This window comes from Plutella xylostella, chromosome 17, assembly GCF_932276165.1.
Source record: "Plutella xylostella chromosome 17, ilPluXylo3.1, whole genome shotgun sequence".
NCBI lineage: Eukaryota > Metazoa > Arthropoda > Insecta > Lepidoptera > Plutellidae > Plutella > Plutella xylostella.
The window spans coordinates 7,106,101-7,128,245 of NC_063997.1; the positions used below are offsets into that span (position 1 = coordinate 7,106,101).

At 39.6% G+C, this 22,145-nt stretch overlaps 2 protein-coding genes across 2 annotated transcripts; one reads left to right on the forward strand and one right to left on the reverse strand.

Moving 5' to 3' along the window:
• Positions 1-458: 458 nt before the first annotated feature.
• Positions 459-17,875, forward strand: LOC105391523 (meiosis regulator and mRNA stability factor 1). Its single transcript, XM_048626655.1, has 16 exons — positions 459-882; positions 1,247-1,413; positions 1,835-1,978; positions 2,196-2,356; positions 2,568-2,691; positions 3,915-4,102; positions 7,007-7,160; positions 9,182-9,311; positions 9,707-10,484; positions 10,835-11,010; positions 11,804-11,939; positions 12,336-12,441; positions 12,597-13,620; positions 13,950-14,107; positions 14,354-14,453; positions 14,625-17,875. Exons 1-16 carry the CDS (start codon positions 750-752, stop codon positions 14,660-14,662), a joined length of 3,717 nt encoding a protein of 1,238 aa, XP_048482612.1. The 5' UTR covers positions 459-749; the 3' UTR covers positions 14,663-17,875.
• Positions 17,876-17,983: 108 nt separating this feature from the next.
• On the reverse strand, positions 17,984-19,626 carry LOC119691421 (NADH dehydrogenase [ubiquinone] 1 beta subcomplex subunit 10). Its single transcript, XM_038108724.2, has 4 exons — positions 19,449-19,626; positions 19,232-19,367; positions 18,942-19,081; positions 17,984-18,163 (listed from the first exon to the last, which is right to left on the reverse strand). The coding sequence occupies exons 1-4, from the start codon at positions 19,537-19,539 to the stop codon at positions 18,048-18,050; spliced, it is 483 nt and encodes a 160-aa protein (XP_037964652.2). The 5' UTR covers positions 19,540-19,626; the 3' UTR covers positions 17,984-18,047.
• Positions 19,627-22,145: the final 2,519 nt, after the last annotated feature.

The following is a 22,145-nucleotide window of genomic DNA, read 5'->3' on the forward strand; positions in this document are numbered from 1 at the left end:
CGCGCCAAAGATCTCTTTCGGACTCTCGGATGTTTCATGTTTTTATTGCTGTTTGATATGCCGAAAATATTAACATACGGCATACCATACACGGACTAAGCACTCAGCACATATACATTTTACTTGATTGCAAGGATGGTGTCCGACAACAAGAATCTGATGAATGTTTTATTAAAAGTGTTGAAGTATTTTGTTAGGAAACGAACAAACAAATAACAGTTTATTTATTTCTAAATGAAAAAAAGGCAATTTGTTTTTTTTAACGAAGATCTGGTTAAAGAAAAAAATATAACGATCTTTAAGTTGTAATAAAGGTATCAAAGTAACAAATGAATAGATAACTTATTTTCTACTCTTTTTTGCCAGGCTGTATTGTAAAGATGATTGTGAGTCCGGCTTTGCACAGGTGTTTTTTGTTGATAGTTTCTGGATTCATTCATTCAATTTAACGATTTCGTTCAATACATTGACCGAATGATTTGTTTTTGTGGAAATGGCGTAGCAGATTGTGGATTATTTCTAAATTAGTACATTTTGTATAAATGTTTACTTTTAAGACGCAAATCTTATCGGATTTAAGCATTTAGTGTGTGTGTGTTGTTTTAAGTATAGTGTAACGTATCGTCAACATCTTACGATACCTTTTTTGACTTCAACTGATCAGACCATTTTGCTCTTTGTTATTTTGAGCATATGCTGGGGGATAACTTTCATTTTTTCTGATTCTCCGTTATTTTTTGCTGCCTAACATGAGTTTAGTTAAGGGTTTCGATATGATGGAACTGAGAAGCAAGGGAGCAAGAAGTCATTCTGCTCAAGGTCTAACGACATTTTCCAGTCCTGCGATAAAAATACCATTGCCTCCTCGTCTTTGGATTACAGGTATGATATTTCCGACAATCCCCACGTGCATGAGTTAAATAATTTTAGGCCGGATCTGTCTGCAGTCTAGCAACAGATGTCCACTGTTTCATAATAATGTCTGTGACAATATTATTGAGGCCACCCATTACTTCCTATTGCGTGTCATTTTCTTGCCTTGTTTTGCATAAAGATCCGTGTCACTCTTGCCTGACTCCTACTTACACAGCCACTCGATAAATTAGTACTTCTAAAAACACACTAATGGTCAAGTCAAGACCTATTTTACCTACTTGCCTTAAAGGAGAAAAGAAAACGAAGTGGCAAAACTCATAAAAACATAATCTTCTAAAGTCATCATTTTAAGTTGATGTTGCTTTTGCAGATGTTTCCGATGATGAGTCTTCTGATGAGATGGAGATGGGTGGTGTTGTGCGAGATGACAGTATTGTTAGCACCGAGAGGACCAGGGCCACTCGACCCCGGTTCAGACACAAGCAGAGGTCTACCAATGTACCCATAGGAATATTTTGGGACATTGAAAACTGCCAGGTGAGAATATTATGCTGTTTACAAGGAAAAACTTGCTTTGTAATAATTAATTTATTATCTAGTTCCATAGATATTATCAAGTGTGTCTAAATATAGTATCAGAAGGTAAATGTTTTGATCATTACAATAACTGCTAGAGATTGCTGATAGAAGAAATAAAATAACATATTTTTATGAGCTTTAAAGTGATACTACTACATTGAAGGCAAATAAATGTTTCCTAAAAGATAGAATTTTTCTTGAGTTGTAAACAGAAAACAGATAGACCAAGGATGGCGGGAGATGGAGAGCTATGCATTGCAAATTTACTACCTACTTGAAATCACTGAGTTCACATGAATTGCAAATTGACTTGTGTTATGGGTTTAACAATGATATTTCCTTTGTTGAATAGAATTTCATTATTCTATTTCTGTTTTAGGTGCCAAGGGGTTGCTCAGCTATAGATGTAGTATCAGCCATCCGTTCCAAGTTCCTGCAGGGTAGACGGGAGGCTGATTTTGTAGTGGTCTGCGATGTGAGGAAAGAATCTCCTCTACGTCTTCAGGAACTTAATGACGCCCAGGTAAAAACAACCATACACCAACAATGAAACCAATCAACCAACAAAATCTCATCTCTGTGCAATTAATTATAAACATAGGAAATTGCAAGTTCATGTTATTAGTTTCAATTTCAACACATGTTATTGCTAACACACGCTACAACATTACATTTCCTATCTCCATAATCTTATACACTCATTGTGTGTTATCAGGTGGCTAACCTCGATGTTGTTGCAGGTTAACCTGATTCATGTGTGTGGAACTCAGAAGAATGCCGCTGACGAGAAGCTGAGGCAATGCATGAGGAGGTTTGGGGAGCTCCACTCCGCTCCAGCAGCCTTGCTTCTTATTTCTGGTGACATCAACTTTGCTGCTGACCTCAGTGACTTTAGATATAGGTTTGTATTTGATTCATAGGTTATTGGGACAAAATACTCCGAGCTAATAAACATTGCGAACAGCACAACAGTGCATCCTTATGGCAGGAGCACTGGTATATCTCTTAATTGCCAAAATATGTATTGTATTTCTTTTAGCCTTGGCCTAAATATACTAATTACACAGTAATCAAGATAAATTATCTGTTCTAAGCTGTAATTAACGTTGCAGGAAGAACATGGATGTGATACTAGTGCATAAGCAGAACACTTCATCAGCTCTGATCACCGTAGCCTCATCTCATTACTGCTACAATGAGCTGACTGCCCACCTGCCAAGGAACTCCAAGGTTCCGGTAAGCAATTGATATTACTCATGTGTGAGATGTCCCCGCATATTAATCTGAAAGCTTTATATTTTCTTGTGTATAAACTACTCAATGCCACTACACACTAAAACACGAATCTGGCACTTCATGTGAACATGAAAGTAGGACGCGCAAAAACGTTTTAGTTGTATTTTTTCTGAAAACCTGAGCCTATATTTCATTTGATTGAAAGAAGCTATTCAGAATGAAATGAAATTATGGCGGAAAAAATATTCAATTATGGGTTTTTGATATTCTCTAAAAGTAGCCATATCACTGGCGAACTAGTTTATCAATGAACCACTGCCTGCCCCGCAATTTGCCCTGAAATGCGTGATTGTTTATGTATAAAACACTCATTTCAGCACCATAATTAAATTTACAGTCACTGTGGTGGGTGGTACAAGGGTAAATAGTACCTATTTACGTATATGGGTAGACGTAATAGTGTTATTTTTATGCCAGTTAGCATTTACACAAGGTCATTGACATTAAAGAAAGTATGTTTTATTTTTGGATCCTTATAACAGACTCCCACAGAGGGATTAATTATTAATACTAACTTATCATTTTATCATATTATACCTTCGATAATGATGCCTAATAAGTAAACAGTCCATTGAGCTTTTTTAAGGTTGTTTACTTATATTTGTTAGTGAGTGACGATGGTAGGTATGTACGCATCAAATAACAGCACCCATTCAAACATTATCATAACAATGATCAGATGTTTTCGTAAGTGGAGACATGATATCAGGTTTCCAACAATAACGTTGGTTTTCAATTACGCCTGTGTTGTGTGTGAACATAAAACGCGTAACCTGAACATAAATAAAAGTTAGGTGTTGGTGTGTAGTTTTTTAGGTATTTGTATAAGTACCTAGGTAAATTTTGAACTTTAAATATGTATCATCAACCGAATCTTTCCGATTTTGTGTGAGGGTTGTTGCATAAAATCGCTATCTCGATCACCTGATTTAATTATTTTATTACCCTCTTATTTTTGTAATTCAATGTTATGATTCGTGCCATGTTAAGGTCGTCTACACACAGTGCGGTTGGAACGCCCGTTTTATAAAAGCTCACGAAAATGTAAATTGAATACATTGCATGCATGCCTACATACATTAATAAAATACATTACAGCATTTCCTAATCCTATTTCCAAAATAATTGTTACCCGATGTACTCATAGCAACTCGTCTCCCTAGTTCACCCATCAAGAGTACGACGACGAAGCCACCAGCAAGATAGAAGTGGTAAACCTGCCGCTGGACCAGGCGCCCGAGCGCGTGTCGCGGCGGCTGCGGCGCCTCGCTGACAACTGTGGGGGCAAGGTGCTGAAGGTCACGGCTGACACCGCCACCATGAAGTTTGCGACGCCCGACCAGGCTTCCAGGTGAGATTTGGGTGTTGTGTTGGGAATGTTGGGATGATGATGTGCTTTGATATGGCTGGAGAATGGAATATAATTTTGAGAGTTTTGAGAAGATTTTATTATGTTAGATAGTTATAGGTTACTTGGCAAATGTTTACATTCAATGGTATTTTAGGTGCAGTATACATAGTAAAATAATTATGTATATGTATGTAATTTATGAATAAGTGGCATTATTATACTTTGTAATAGCTAGCTCATCGTTAGAAATACTCATAAAATAGATGAATACTACTTCTACTGAAAACCGTAAAAAGACGACATAAATGAACGGGTAAAAAAACGTTGCGTCTGTGGGAACCTTTATGTTTTTCTCGTATATCTTTTTAGTTTAGGGTAGGTTATTCACACTGGTAGATCCGTTACAATTTCTACCTTCAAATATTAATTAGGCTAGCAGTATTCCTAGTCATCCGGCTGTTACATTTTCAAAATCATTGCACCGCCGGACCCAAGCCAGAACACTAGTGATATTCAATATATTTAAGCTTCAATTTTATACTCAAATAGCTTTAATTATTCAATTTAGTTGTTAATGATAAAGTCTGTGATATTTTATACAAAATGCTGCTCTCTGCTGGGTGAGTTTTTCTTTTGTTTCTAGTTTAATGTTGCGTCAAATTAACGGATTTCAGTTTTTTGGGTTAGTGGAAATGGAAACCGTTTAAATTGCGTCTTGGTTCAATTGTGTGGAGACTTTTTGTGAAATTGAACTTGAGAATTTAAGTAGGAACACTCAATTTAATTACTTACTTTTGCAATAGTTTTAAATCGTTTAGCATACGAATCGAATCAGCTGTTTTTGTGATGATGAAAACTTTTGATTTTTCCGTTACGATATTTCTATAGATAAGAAAATTCCGAGGGTACTGGGTTTTGTTTCTTATGTTAATTTCAATTAATAGTTATCAGAGTTGATTTTCGGATGAACAGCCGGTAAAATAGTTAGTACTACGCCTGAACTTTGCAATCGCGTCGCTCATGCAAATCATCATCAGATGACGTCCGAAGGTTATACAAATGACGATACAGATAGTGGTCTTGCGAACTACTATGCCTACATTTAGGCTTTGTCATGCCATCTTCTCCTGTACGCAGTCAGCTGATGCCAATCAGTCGAGCTCGAAGCTCCAAGCATAGTTTTTTCATGATTCGACCTTCCGCCCTCAATTCTACGGATCTACAATCGCGGTTAAATTTTAAACAAAATACAAATACACAGTCTTTATTAAAAGCCTTCTACGTCTTAATAGTTAAAGTCGACGTAGTCAGCGACATACCCCTCATGGACACGCCCATAAAAACCATTGAACCTATTAGTGACGTAGCAAGTTTTGCGTGACGTCGTCTGCCTCTAACCTCTTAGTCCGCTTCCAATATGCACCTTTATTGCCGCAATCTCCACGCTTGGCAGGCGGGAAGAAATATAGATTCGTTGTGTATAAAAGAAACAATCATACGCGGGGCTGGACGCTCTTGAACATAAGTAAGGATAGGATGAGGTGAGCTTCCCATCACAACCATAGGTGTGCCTTTGTATATACCGATGGGTAGAATTCCTGTCTACTTATGTAGAAGTAGGAAAATATAGATGATATTTTGACTGTTGAAGGGTTAATTGCTTAGGTTTAGTATTAATTAGCTTAGGTACCAAGATAATATAGTGTAGGCAGGATAGTTATGCTTTTGCCTGGAATTATGTTTCTTCAAGCTAAATTTTCATTCGGTTTATAAGAACAATATAATAAAATTTACACATGCGTGACGTAACACACTTTCGCGTTGATGACGTATTTAGCTTAACAATGGTCGAGCAAATACGTATGTTAACGAATGCAAACTTACGTAAGTGGATTCAAAACATACGTTTATTATGCGGCGCCAATTTTGTTATTTACAAATTGTACGTGCTTCGATAACACTTTGTCTCGCTTGGCTGTTTTAAAACTGTTGATATTACCTAGCTACGTAGGTACCTACGATCGCCATACGGGGTCGAATTTAATCAGTGGCGTCCCCGTTGCCAGGAAATTTACCTAACATATTGAAAAATAAATATACTTACTCATAAATACAGCTGTTTCATACTAAACTTGTAAATACCTACTCAAACCAAATGTATTGTTTTGTATACCTACTTTTAGTTTCTTACATAAACGGTTGAGCAGGTAAACACTATTTTCGTTCTGATAATAAGTTAGTGAAATAAGTGCCTAATATTTACCAACATCATTGCTGATATTTCAATAACATGGTTAAGGCGGTGGTTTTGAGGTCAGACAACAAATACTGCTATCTGTAATTAAATATTTTTACGGATGTGCTGTTTACGATATTGTATCGAATGAGAGTAGGTATTGTTTTGGTCAGTTCACCACGGGTTTAATAAGTACCTATTTAGTAACGGTATTCCCGCATTGTGTTGGATCCAACGAAATGATGATCGTTTGTAGTGTAAACGATCATCATCTTTAGGTATCCTACCCTATGCTGCAATTCAAACAAAAATTTCACTTGGAACTTCTTCAAATGTCTGTTACCAATGCATTACAATACAATACACTTTATTTGCACCAAGAACTAAAATTACAAATAATAAAACAGTACAAAGAGGCGGCCTTATTGCTTATAGCAAACTCTACCAGACAACCTTTGGATGGAAGAGCTACATTACTGACCACGGCCTAATCAGATGGCAGCTACATCTACGCAGTATTTAACGCAGATCGCGATATACCTATTAGTGACAGTCTGACAGTGTGGTCAGCGACTGGTGATAGTCTCTAGTCCACGGAAGCTATTTTCGTACACCCCTAAATGAATCTATCATCCAACTGCGTATTAACAAGTCAACACCACCCACAGGGCTCTAAAACGCATGGACGGCGAAGACGTCTTCGGCTGTAAGATCGGCACTCGCCTGATCCGGTCCGGCGCGCCGCTGGCCTACTCCAGTGACGAGGGCTACGGCACCGCCACCGCCGCGCTGCCGCCGCGCCCGCAGCCCACGCCCGACCAGGTACATACAGGGTGTTCGCTTTTTTTTTGTCTGTAGGTGAGGAGATTTCTTTTCTTCTATGGGGCCTACAGAGTGAACAGGGTGTCCACTATCTGGAAAGTCAGGGAAAGTCAGGGAAAAGTCAGGGAAGCTCAAGGTGGTCAGGGAAAGTCAGTGAAATTGATGGACCACCTGGAAAGTCAGGGAAAAACTACTATCAAAGCATATTTTTTGCCAAAGTTGTAGTATTTTACGTTATTATTTTAGACGTGAAATACAGAAGTCATAAAATAAAATCTCGTTTAGTTTTTATAAATATTTTTGTCTCATCCATACTATTACAATAAATATGTATAAAGTATAGTAAATAGTAGTGATTATAATAAAAATATGACTTTAGAAAAATATGTGTTAAGAATTATCAAAAGTTTAGCTACAAGTAGATCTTGATATAGTTCAGAGGTTTTGAATGGTAAAATGATGTCTCATTATACAGGTTGTTGCAAAAGGGGGTGACTCAGCTCAAGCTTTTTTTTAATACGACGACAGCGCAACCGGGTTTCTCCAGAAACGCTGCCTTTTCGCGGCACCTTCTTAGGGGGAAATTTGAAAGCGCCCGCACCTATAAAATAACTTTTTATATTTTTTTCGGTATTGGAGGACTAAGAAAGGTCATGAAATGAACATACAAGTAAAAAAATTATACAAAAATTTAAAAAAATATGCTATCTGCCAGCTTTCTTACTTACACATTTAAAAAAAATAGTTATTTTCGAGGATGCGTACTTTAAAAACCTGTACTCTGCACTAGACCTAGCATAAAGTGAGCTTCAAACAATTCAACTAACTAACCTCTTTTGCAATTAAAACCAGTAGATTTCCATTTTTTTTATTTAATATTGGACACTGACGGCAGGACTGGTCCACCGATTTAAAGTCGCTCAGCGTGCTATGGAGAGAGCTATGCTTGGGGTTTCTCTGATGGATCGTATCAGAGATGAGGTTATCCATCAGAGGACTAAGGTTACCGACATAGCTGTCAAAATAGTATGCAGGCTGAAGCGGCAGTTGGCTGGTCATATCTGCCGAGGAACCGATAACCGTTGGGATAGACGAGTTCTCGAGTAGAGACCTCGAACATATAATCATAGCGTGAGACGCCCTCCTGCTCTCTAGACCGATGACCTTAGGTGGGTAGTCTGTAGTGGCTGGATGAGGAAGGCCGAGGAGCGAGTGTAGTGGCTCTCCTTGAGAGATGCCTATCCAGCAGTGGATTATTAATGGCTAATGATGATGATGATATACAAAATCAAAAAAAGTGATTAAAAAGGTAGTTAATTTAAAAAAATTACGGGCTTTAGAAAATATATATTTGGTTCTTCATAGTAAAAAGTCACGCGATCAACAAATTTTATGTGGAAAACCTAAGTTTTTTGTGAATGTTTTAGTAAAACAAAAATAGTTTAGAATGACCTTCTGATTCACGTTTTTCCGCCCTAGTTGTAGTATGCCCTTTTTGCAGCCCCCTGTATAAATATTTTACGTAATCGAAGTTTCAATAACTTTCAAACAAATAAACGCAAAACTTGAAGCTTTCGTCATCTAATTACTTAAATTGGGATTTTATTTTGATCTGTGGTCAGGGAAATTTTCTGAAATGGTCAGGGAAAGTCAGGGAAAAGTCAGGGAATTTTTTGGAGCATTCTGAGTGGATACCCTGGTGAACACTGGATGAGAGCATTGGGTGGATTCTTATCAGTGACTTAAAATAATTGAAATAATTTTTTAGGGATTACCCGGTTCATGTACCCTTCAGATTGACCTACTTTTACTATATGAGTCTATAAATTATTAGATACGTAGCATAAAAAGAAAGATATATCAGACACTAGGCAAATACAAGTACTCAGCACACAAATATAGCGGAATCGTATCAGCGGCTCTAACGCTCCAAAAGCAGGTTTAAGTACTACCGTCTGTGCTATCGTATAGTCCTTCTATGCTGTTGCATATTTGCATTACATTACCATTTCTCCTGTCAGTGTCGCGCCTCATCCGTGGAGCCGGTGGCGCCCCTCAACGAGTGGGCTCTAGCCCTGCAGCAGCTGCCGCCGCCGCCGCGCTACACCGCGCCGCCGCCCAGCAAGCCCAGGAAGATACGCGGCACGCACGGTAGGCAAACTAGTTTAAATCCGTGATTAATAAAAAAACACTGTAGAGAAGCCTACCTGCCTACGAAAACTTTAGTTTTTAATTTTTTATGCCTTAAATCTAAATCTGGGGCGCCCAGGGTAGTCACCGACTGGCAGATAATCTGACTGGCTAATCCTTTTACGCCGATGACTAACTCTAGGTCAGCTCAAGTGTTGTCACCAAAGAAGCTAAGAAGAATAAGTAACTTCATCCTCTTGTATTCTACAATGAAATATAATTGATTAGGTAATTTTTTACCTCATTATAATAATTATGTGATCATTACCCAGTACCCAGTGCATTTAACAATAGTTCGCTTTATGCCGCATGATTTAATTATTTGAAACATCCTAACCGCCATTTCCTGCCACCAGGTTCGTCAGTGAACCTGGACCAGTCGGGCTGCTCGTCGGGCAACAGCGTGGACGACTCGCGCTTCAGCCGCGCCATCTCGCCCTGGAACTCTTCCAACAGCTTCAGCGAGCAGAGCAGCGAGGGCGAACCCGGTGACGGCACCGCTGAACTCACCGTCTCTAACTTACCACCATACGAACCGAAGACCCTTCAAGAAATGCTTACGCAACTCTTCTCCCAATACGTGCAAGTGGTTAGAGTCTCAGTGTGGGTGGCAGGGGAAGGGCCGATAGCGACGGTGGTGTTTAGATCGGAGTGGGATGCGCGGCTGGCCATAGCGCGCGTGCACAAGCGTCGGCTGGACAACCAATGGACGGGACGCAGGCTCGAACTGTCCCTTGGCAGGCCGTCCCCGGCGCCCAATCTAGACGTGCTCCGCGCCAGGCTTAGGGCCATTCTCCTAGACCAAAAGAATTACACTCTACCGCTGTTGAGATTGAGAGATGCATACGCCAGCCGTCACTGCTGCGCGCTGACCACGTCGGACATAGCTAAAGTGAAGGACACGGTGTTGATACACGAGGGCTTCGGTCGTATGGTGCAACTAGTAGACCTCACTCCGGTGTCCAGTGCGGAGATGGAGGAGGCCCCGTGGAAGTGCCACATCCACGCCGTGTTGAGCACGGGACACGAGGATGGCAGTCGGATCCTGTCCCCGGTGTACATGGAGGTGTCGGTGCTGGCCACACATGTTAGAAGGCTGCTGGAGAACCACGGAGGGATATTGCCGCTGTTGAGGTTGGTGGATGTTTATTAAGATACTTAGATAAATGATGCTATTTATTGTACAAATACAGATATATATATACAAAATGGAGATGGATGCATTTGACAGCCTTATTACTTAGATTAATTTCTTCCAGACTAACTCGAAGGAGAGTATAACCTAGAAAAGGGTTTAGATTTTCATTTAACATATTCACCTTCCTTTGCATTCCCTTATAATATATCACTGCTTTATTTGCTGAAATATATAAATAAACACTTCTGTAATCCTTTACTAGTTAGTTGCTACTGCCACTATTTCTATATTTACCACCAATATGTAGCCCAACAATATAACCTAACCAACCCTACCCCTTCCACAGCTTCGTAGAATGCTATGAAGCCACCTTCGCTCCTCTAACCTGCGAGCCGACGCGCGGGGTCGCCCTAGAGCTGTTGCTGCGCAGCGTGCCGGGCGTGGCGGTGCGCGACGCGCCCTCGCGCCACGTCGCGTGGGCCGCCGAGCGCACGGACACGCCCTCGCCGCTCAGCGTGTTTAGTGAGTACTTACTAGAATATCTAGCGAGATCATTGGTTTATTGTCAGCTATACACTTTTGTATAAGTAGCTATACACTTTTGTACCTTGTCCATCTAACAAACCGCCTATCCATTCAATGAAACATTGACGGTTCGTCAGTTTGACAAGGTACAGAAGTGTATCTCTACTTATGCAGCTGACGGTACTAGTATTTGGATCAGGAGAAATGGTTAATAGACATAGATAAGGAAAGATGAGTGTATTGGCTCATTTGGGCGTCTCATTTGGCCTGGAGCTGCTGCTGCGCAGTGTGCCGGGCGTGGCGGTGCGCGACGCGCCCTCGCCCCACGTCGCGTCGGCCGCCGAGCGCACGGACACGCCCTCGCCGCTCAGTGTGTTTAGTGAGTACTAGAATATGTAGCTATATCATTGGTTTATTTTTACTCTGGAGGATAGGGTAAAGTCACCATGGCACATAGGCTTCTCCGCCATTACACTCCTCTTTGACATCCAAATAATGAGATCTATCCGATTATATCCTAGGAAAACCGATATTCATATAAAAGTACATCTTTCAATCTAATCCTCTCTAGCTATTGACACTCAAAGCAAGACACACCGCACACTTTCCCAATTACAATATTAGAACACTACCTAATTAAAACGTTCCCCACGAGGTTTGCCGATTGTACCGAGTTCTGGTAAAACAAATGTATTATTGTCAATTTACAACATTCAAGCTTTGCAGTGAATACATACTATTAATATACTATTTATTACAATATATACTAACTATAACCCTCCCTACCCAGGCGACAGCGAGCGCAGTTCCCGCGAGCGCGAGCGGCCGCGCACCGCGCCCGCGCTGGAGCCCATGCTGACGCTGTTCGAGAGAGAGCTCATAGACCTACTGCGCACCGCGCCCCGCTGCTCCATACCGTTCAGCAAGTGAGTGTGTCATGTGCACAGTTGTTGTGTCACGTGGGTACAGAGCCATGTGACAGCGAGCGTGGTTCCGGCGAGCGCGAGCGGCCGCGCACAGACTGTTGTACGTAGATTAATGAAATAGGGTAAATAGGCTGTGGCTACCCATAGAAAATAGCGTCCTAGTTTTTGGGCCTGCAATCCCAGTTTATATTATGTATTATAAAGTAATAAACTGCTCATAAAAATCTTCCTCCAACGGTAAACCCGTACAGCAGCCAATGATTTTCATGAATCCAAATAGGTAGTGGTTTCGGTTCTGAATTATGAGTACCTATAAGTAATCGCAATGTTTTCGAGTCAAAATATTTAATCAAGCACATTTCAACATAGTATTTACTTGATTTTGTTTTACTCCAGACTCATCCCCGCCTTCCACCACCACTTCGGTCGTCAGTGCCGCGTCGCCGACTACGGCTTCACGAAGCTGCCCGACCTGCTCGCCGCTCTCAGCAACACCATCGTTGTAAGTATAACTTACATCCTTAACTAAATGCCGGCTGGCACAGATAAAATCGAACGTTGACCTTTGCATCTACAACCGCTGACTATCTCAGCTGCTGCCGGTCATCAAGGTTCTTTTAGAATGGCTCTTTATCATGATGAAATGTTTGTTCGCAGGTCCTAGGCTCAGGCTCTTCCCGCGTAATCACGATATCTTCCGCGGCTCAGAGCCGGCGCTGGACGACCGACCTCGTGAAGCTTCTAAGAGCTCAGCCCGGCCGCGCCATCTTCCCGCACGACATCCCGCAACTCTACCAACTCGCGTACGGCAGAGCCTTCTCGCCGGTGGACTACGGAGTGTGCACTCTACACGAGCTAATGTTGAGAGTGGCCCCGCAAGCCGTAGTCTTCGGCCAGGACGGATCCATCTCACTGCCAAGAAGAACCCCTACTCCAGAGGAGAAAGCCCGCACCGTACAATTCGCCGTCCAAGCCATCGAACTTCTCTGCTACACGCCTAACCTAAGGATGGAGTTCTCCCGCTTCGTGCCCGCCTACCACGCGCACTTCGGCCGTCAACTCCGAGTGGCTCACTACGGATGTGTTAAACTAGTGGAGCTGTTCGAGTTGATACCGGACGCGGTGTCGGTGAAGGCGGCGGCGGCTGGCGAGCGCGAGGTGCGGCTGGCGGTACGTCCGGCCCGCGCGGTGGTCGGGCAGCGACTGCGGGCCCTCTGCCCCCTCCCGCTGCCCTCATTGGCCAGCGCGTACGCCAATCAGTTCGGCTCTTCGCCCGCACCGGATATACTAGAGGCGAACTCTCTAGAAGCGCTAGTGTTGTTGGCTGGAGGCGCGATTGAAGAAGGGCTAGTGAGGGCGCCGGGTGACGCTCCCAGATCGGTATCGGCTGCTCTAGCCGCCGCCGCCGCTTTGTCTTCCGATCGCAGCGTGCGCGGTTCCACCGAGGAGTATTTCACGGCTTCCTTCAGAGAGATTACGGGGCAAGAGCCTAACATAGAGCATTTAGAGACAGCCGGGGTGGTGATGCGTGTGAATCGCCGTGTGGAGTTGAACTCTGCGTGGCGTACCGTGTGGCGAGTGGCGCAGATACTGGCGGCGCAGGGGCAGCCCATGACCCCCGCGGAGATATACGTCGAGTACACGAAGCGATACGAGCTCGTGTTCCCGTGCACGGAGCTTGGTGAGTTCAACTGTATTTCAATAAACCAATGCTGTTTGTATTCGAATGATACTTAGTAGATGCCAAATATAGTCTAGTGACCAGTCAAAACAAATCTTTTAAATCTTTAATTCATTATGAACACATTTGTCTTGGTATGTATATTCATTACGAATAGATCACAAGTCAGCTGTAGTCCAAACAAAGAATAATTATTGAACCCTTTTAAATATTTCCTTCATCATGCACACATTTGTGTATTTTATATTCATTACGTCACGTCTCAAAACCCCGTAAAGGGCAACGGATTTTTCGAAATCATTCCACCCTAACCCCCCTCTTTCCTGCAGGTTTCGAGAACGTCCTCGAGCTGGTCCGCCACTACCGCGAGGTGTTCTCCGAGGACGGCGCGGCGCGGTTCAGCGTGTGCGCCGGCGTGGCCGTGCCGCGCGGGCAGCGGGCGCCTCTACAAGACTACTCACTACACGACACGCCGCCCGGACAGAAGGTACAGCCCCCTAGCACCTACATACAGTATAGTGAGGCGTGGGCAGAAGGTATAGTACCCCTAGCACCCATTATAACAAGGGGTGTATTGCTTGACACACCGAGTATGATAAGAACTTTCATGTTTACACATAAATTAAAATCGACATATCCCGTGCAAATGCGGCCAACCCTAATTTTAAAAGTATTTTAACGATATAACTGTCGAATACTTGTGACGTAAAAATAACACTTAATTCTTATCCAGGGTTCCCGTGTGTTTGAATCTCCAAAGAGCAATATCTGGTGTTCGCCGCCGGCCAGCGCCCTGCCCACCCCGTCGGCTCTACTCGGCCAGGACGCTAAACGTAAGATATACTCAGATTCACATTACTTATACAAGGTTTTGCAAAAAGTTTCCATAGAAACTTGTTGGTCACGCGACTTTTTACTAAAGACCTTTTTTTTCACACATTCACTTACGTAGCAGGTCCTTATTATACCTATTCCTATATGTTAACGTGAATTCTCGCTTCCAGGTCGCACCCGTCTTGCCGCACAATTCAACGCTGCCTAGACACAACCCACCGATACAAGAAGCATTCCTTCCAGTTGTAACGTATACTTACTACGCACCGGTCCAGTCTCTCACAGCCAGACTTACTCAGGGTCGCATCGAATTTTATCAACTAGACTACTAATGAAAGTGTCCTATCAAATTGTGATGTCTAATAACAATAATGTTTTAGATTGTTGTATAATATATTTTTGTGTGTTTATTTAGGTTAAGAATCTTTGGTCGCATTCGATAAATGTTAAGCGTTGTAAGGTTATATGAGTTTCGCTGCCAGCGGGAAAATGAAATGAAACATCGTCATCAATGTGTTCAATCAGCGCGATGTATAAGCTCATGTATTTTTTATGAAATGGAAAATGTTAATATGCTTAGTCTCATGTATATTTTCTTTTCCTTTTGTGCTTTTCATTGGTTTGACATCATTTAAAATATGTTTTATTTTATTTTTATTTAATCCGAATCGTTGTTTATCCTTCAATGATATTTATTGTTTCTTTTTCTAAGTTGTCTGAAACTGGCTGTCTAAATTTTATATCCAACGTTCGTATAAGATTTAATCAGTCTTATGTTTTACTTATTTTTATCTTTTGACAATCGTTTTTCGTGTAAGTTTATTATTATATAGGCTATTGAATATTTATGATTTTAGGGACTGATAATATATGAAACTTAACTACTAGTTTACTTATGGATTCTCGAGTGGATTTTGTTTCACATGGAAGCACAATTAAATGCTCTGGTCATTTCATGATCAGGACAGTTATTAATCAATTCTCATTATATTATTATGTATTAATATTAAATCACGCACAATATCTGAAGGTGAATCGTTCTAACTTTCTAAACTTAACTGTAAGTTACTACTTTAAGACAACGCTGAAATTCGTTTCTTTTTAATTTATTACTTTAAGTTAATAAAATTTAACTTGCTTCTGTTCATGAAATGATATTCCTAGTATTCAATCGAAATGATTGAAATGATGCAGTATTGAACTCAGTTTAAAGTAAACTAGTGTACAATTCCTTCATTTCAAGAATGATAAATGTACTTGTGTAGGTGTTAATTTATTATTTGTTTGTTGGTATATAATGTATCAAAATATAAGCGAGAACTTGTTTTTTTGTTAGATGTTTAATCGCTGGTGTTTGAAATCATTCTTGGAATCAGCTACAACTCGTGTCGACAGGCAGGTTATTATTATTATTTGAGGCTCAAAGAAGTTGTATTTTGAATTGAAACTATTAGTTTAGGAATAAATTGTATTTTAATGGATAGTGCGCATTAACATTTCTCGAATGCTCGCCTCATTTAATTAGTACAATTATCATATTACTGATTTTTGTTGTAAGTTTTACCCCTTGATGTGATCTCAATTGATTCCTCATAGCGACTGCTGGATGTTTTAGAGTGGCTTTTCGATGTTAGTTGTTCTCGAATAGTATTATGCTAACGTTACAAAATGTACTTCCAAAACTAAGTGAATTTTTGGAAAACTTTACAATCTTACGGATTTAAAGTATATGCAAGATTGATAAATGCCAAACTATTTTGTATGAGTTTGTGTAAAGCGCGACGACTCATCGACAGTCTCCATGTTACAAACAGAATAAGCAGAGTCAATTAGAGATGTTCAAATTTTTTAAACAAATTTTGTACATAGAACATGTAATTAAATTATCAATACGTTAAATATGCTTCTCTGCCTTTAGTGCAATAACGATTTTATTTTTCGACTTATTTGCTTACGGTCCACGCCGTTCCACATGAGTAGGTCACCAGTATGATTGAATTATATTGAAATGTATTATTCAATAAGATAGTTCAACATTGCTTTATCTATTTTTATTACATGTTAAGGACAATACGTATTGTTGTTTTGAATCGCAGCAACTTGTTGTATTTGTCTGAACGGCTGCATGTGTGATTGAAATGTCTGTTGTGGTGTACTTTAATCATAATTAATTTATATTATTGTAGCCAACAAAGCACCACGAAATGCCAGTATTGTGGTTACCCCACCAAAAGCTTTAAATATAAAAGACTACATAAATCGTACATAAACCCAATACCTATTTTATAGGGAATCTAATAATCTAGAATCTTATTTCTATAAATGTTTTCATATTTTTATTATTATTAGATTTTATATTTTATGAACGTAAGAAACCTTTAGAGGATTATAAACAAAGAATTTAAAATTGTACCTTAATCTACTTTATTATCATTAGTTCTGTGATACTAACGTACCAATGTGAAGAGATGATACTCGCTGCAGATAAATTAACAAAATTATAGCTAACCAATGAAAGTTTAATATTTGTTGAGATATTGCAATAGAGTATCAGAATATGATCGACATCTATGTATATATTGTACATAATTAAATATTACATAAAGATTGGTACAACATGTGTTTTCTACACGCCTGATTACCTAACTCATGTAAGTTTTGTAAAGTGTATGGTCATTGATGTGGAACAGCGTGGACTTAATGTAACGATTCACAACAAACTTTGTTAGATATTGTTTCTTATATATATATATATGTTACATATGTAAGCGGGCCCTTGCATATATTATGTAAAGTGTAGCTTTCTAGTGTACAAATCTACTTTATCGAACTCACTGCCAGTCCGCATTTTGAACAAAATAATATAGTTCAAAATTGATTGTCAATTTCTAATTATTTAAAGTACTTACTTATATTTTAGACTGTAGCCAGAACTTTAAGTACACACTTACATGTGTCGTTTTTCTGTGCGCCATCCATTAGCAGTTTAACCACGAAAACTTAAATCTTATTCTACTAAAATTAATAATGATTATATTTGATGTCTTTAGAATAGTTTCACCAGAGTTACGAAACTAAATCTATTGCCTATTTAAATTATATGTACATGTTTATATGCAAAAATATGTGCACGTTTATTGAGTTGAACTGCTAGTAAATGGAGGCTTTATCTTACTTGACCAATATTGAAGTTTTAAATTATAACTCTAAGCTAGTATAAGCATTTTGAGTAGCGTAAGTCGAAGGAGAATGTAAGATGTGGTTTATTTTTTGTCAACATCTTCATAATTCTGTGATCATATTTTTTTTCTTGTTGTAGTAGTTGCAGTAGTGGAAATCAATATTTTAAAGTATGTCAGTTTCTGTATTGCATGAAAAACGAATGTAGTGTTGAATAATAAATGGTATTTTTGAAGGAAAACTTGTTTATTTTTTAAATAAATCTTACACAAACCTTGATACAAATATTCAAGAAATTTATAGGTTATAGATAGCAAAGTACTTACATAAATAATTGAAACCAAGCATATATTGCATTAACTTTATTAGCATCTACTTATTTATACATGTTATTTGACCACCATGTTTCTTCTTCAACACTCTGCCTTGGTCTGGTTGGACAGCGGGCCGTGGCGCCTCTCCCAGATCATGCGGTGTTTCTGCTTCATGTATGCTTTCCTCGCATCACCGTAAGCACCAAGATCACCATCTGAAATAGTAAACAAAACAATATTTCATAACTTCTTATCTAATAAAAGGCTACAACAGTGGATGATTCGGTGAATATGGCAAGGGTTGAAACAGTAGTATAGTGCATCTGTTCATAAATAGATGATTGAAGAATGCAAATATTCCACAATCCCTAATATAGGTTCTATTATAATAGTTATTTGATATTAGCTTGGTCATGATTTAAAAGGCTCATGAAATTCCTGGACAAAACAAAGCTTACCTAATGCTTCAGCATCTAAGTTTCACACAAACCACTCACTGTGGATGAAAATGCCTCCTATAGCACTGGGCAGAGTTACATTTATTCTTACTTGTCACAAAAGGTAATCAATTTTTATGTGTCTTTTTATTTGAATAAAATAAAACTTAACAAGCAATGAAATACTTACCAGCAAAAATGATTAATTTGGTAATCAAATCATTTATTTTAGCTGTAGTTTACTTGTTTAATAATATTTTGATTAAAAAGAGACACAAAGATTGTTTACCTTTTGTGCCAAGTAAGGAAAATTGGATTATAGGTACTGGCAAACCAATCTGAATGGATGATTCTAGACCTTTCACTATGCATGACAAACACAGACCTGGCTGAATAAAAACATGATAAAAACCAAAATATCATGTGATAAATCCCCACAATATTCATGGAAATCCACAAATCATATTTGCTGGTCCCTACCTCTTAGTAGAGAGTATTATGTTGCTTGGTCCCACAAAACTTATGCATGCATATTTTTTATTCAAATATAACCTACATTTGATGAACCATGCTTCCTCTGCATCCTTGTATTTCTCTAGAAGAGGTTTGCAAACTGTCAAGTGGTCGGGCCTCTCGTACATCATGCAGTCCTCGTAACGGTGTCTGATGATACCCAAGATCTCAGAGTCAACCATTCTGAAAAAATGTACATCAACAAATATTTATTTAGACTCTGTTGTACTTGGAGCTTAAGATGAAAGAAAATATGTCATTTAGATCTAAAAGAATACAAAATATAATGGGGTGCTTCAATAAAACCAACAGTTAAAATACCAAAAAGCTAACCTATCACGTTTGAACTGTAGATTTGCTTCGAAGTCACAGACAACATCGTCGGAGTGGCATTGGTCGATGGTCGGTACGCGGCGGAACTGCTGGTGATACCACGGATACTTCTTCTGGTTTGGTTCCACAACAGTCTCTGAAATACCCAAATATTATTGTGACTGGTACAGATGAGAACCTATCAGCTTACGTAACAAAAACACCGCAATCAACTTACCTCTGAACCATGTCACTGGAGCATCCACAGTTCTGAACACTGCATCCATAAAACCCCTGAAAACATTGTTATCACCTTCCTCCGCCACCATTTTCAGGGAAATATTGTGAAAATTGTAATTCAAGATTGAAAAATCAAGAACAAAATGTTGTGTTTGACATTTGTATGTCACGATGACACATAAGCATATGACATTTGACAGAAAATACAGAGTACGCAGCTATGTCACAGATTACTAAATAGTAGAAGCGCGCGTGTTTTGATAGCGCCATCTGTGATTAAAGACGTCGACACACTAGCGGACGCCGCTTAAAATGCGTACAGACTGGCCAAACGAACGCCAACAAACGGGTTTCGTTGACCTTCGTTGCTGCAATCTGCCCTGTATTATGTATGATAAATATCCATCGGTGGGCGTCCGTTGGGCGTTCGTTGGGCCGGTCTGTACGTAGCTTTACGGACGCGGCTGTCAGCCGCAACTGATAGTGTGCAAGGTCTTTTTGGGACAGTTGTGTGTGTCGTGCCAGATCACTTTCGGACGTCTTTGTCGTTCAGCTTTCAGACGTCCTCGTCCTTTCCGTCGGCACTTTTAGTATTTTTTTTATTTACCTAACTAGAACATTGATGTGATTATTGTATGCAGTGTACGTTACGAAATATGTTCCAATACTGGCAACATTTTTCTAATTGTACCATAGACAATCGTGTATTTTTTATTATTTTAGTTGCATTTCCGTTTCCCATTATTTCCCGATTTTCCCGCGCCACACCAACCATTTTTCAGTAATTTTTCACCATGAAAATTTTAATTTATATCAATAAATGTAATGGTCTATTATTATTGATTGAACAAGACAAAATAAGTTTTTGGAGAATCAATCATAGGGGTCGACTGTCTTATACCTTATACCTACATTGAACAAGGCGGAATCAGGTAAGTAGGTATTTGATGATGAGTTTGATGTGATACAGCTTAATTGCGTATTATTATTATGGTGGTACTTATCTCTTCCCGAAGGCAGGTTTACCTCATCGTCATCCATTAACATCATCCATAATCACCCACATCACAGCTACACGGCCTGCACGCTCTCCTAAGATGTGCTACAGCTGCCGCAACAGTACCTAAGTTGATATTCCTCATCATAGCACCACCTACAGTTACTTTACTATACCTACTTAACTACCTATCTCTGGTATGGAGACAGTCACCTAGGAATAGTCGTCGAACTTACCATTAACGTTCTAACTAAAATGCTCTTAGCATTAAGCCCACCTTTTGTACATGTATTTTTATATTTGTGCAATAAAGAATTAAATAATAATAATAAATAAAGTATATACTTATCAGTTTACTACAAGTAAGTTGTACCTAGGTTTCTACCTACTTAACCAATGTAACATCGATACTGGCAGTTCCTCTGGGGAGTGATATCAACAAGTGAGTCTAGCGAGCTCAGTTGAAGAGGGATTCTCGTGTAAGCATGCACTTGAGACTCTTGTCAAGAGAGATTTCGTTATTGGGTAAGTATTATCTTGCAGAATTGATTTTACAGACATTAGTAACATTGGAACTTCCATGCATTGGAATAATAAAGTTGACTGTGATGCCTGTAACTAATGCTGCAACTATTGTTTTTTTTCTCTGTGCTAAAACAAATTTGCCATCAGCTGTTGAAGTTGTTCATCACAGAGTACATTAATTATTCTGAGAATAGAGCTATCAGTCACACGATGATATCAGCGCCAGCTGTAGATGTGCCCAGGAACTAAATTTCATATATGCATATATAGCACTAATGGTAATACATAGGTATTTTGATTTATTTCTAGCTATTTGTATCTATTAAATACCTACCTACGTGAATAAAATAACGGGGATAAATTAATACATCAGGATAAGGATTTCGACATTTATTTCTTTTTTTATAATACTCCACACATAACATTCCACCAATAGCATTGGTCCATTTTCTGAATCTTCCAGCATCCTTATTGGAGGATTGGGGAACCTGGTGCTTGGTACTGGTGGTTTCACCTGCAATAAAAACATTTATATTTAACCAGCATGACGGAGAGCCGTAGTGTCGTAATGGATAAGGCCTCGTCCTCTCAATCGAGAGGCTGTGGGTTCAAATCCTGGCCTGTACCAATGATATGGAGTTCATAGTTTAATGCCGCGCGGGATACTGGTTTCTACTCTTGGTTTCGCTTGAGCGTCGATGAACTACGAACGCGATCCATTACGGTATCGCCGAGTTGCTATGAATACGGTATCAGGTCCATTCTTTTGGCAACCGAGTTGTAAATAGCTTGATAAGCCGCCACTAAGCACCAATCCTTCAGCTAGATTACATCAAACTTAAATTTACGACGGTAGACACAACACTCGTCCAAAGTCGGAACATTAATTAGTGAATATAGGTACTTACGTTTTTCATTCACGGTCACAACCAGGAATAAAACACTTATGTTTCGACGCCATAGTACAAAATCCAAATCAAAAGGCAAATCAAGGTCAATTATAGTACTCGCAAAGGTCAGAAGGTGAGGAGGCAAATCAGAGTCCACGAAAAAGCTAGAGTTGTCGATAAAATCACAAAAATCCGAAAAAGTTATTTGTATTATGGCGGCCGTAATAACAAATAACGTTCCGTATTATGCACACATTGCGTGGATGACATATACACACTGAAA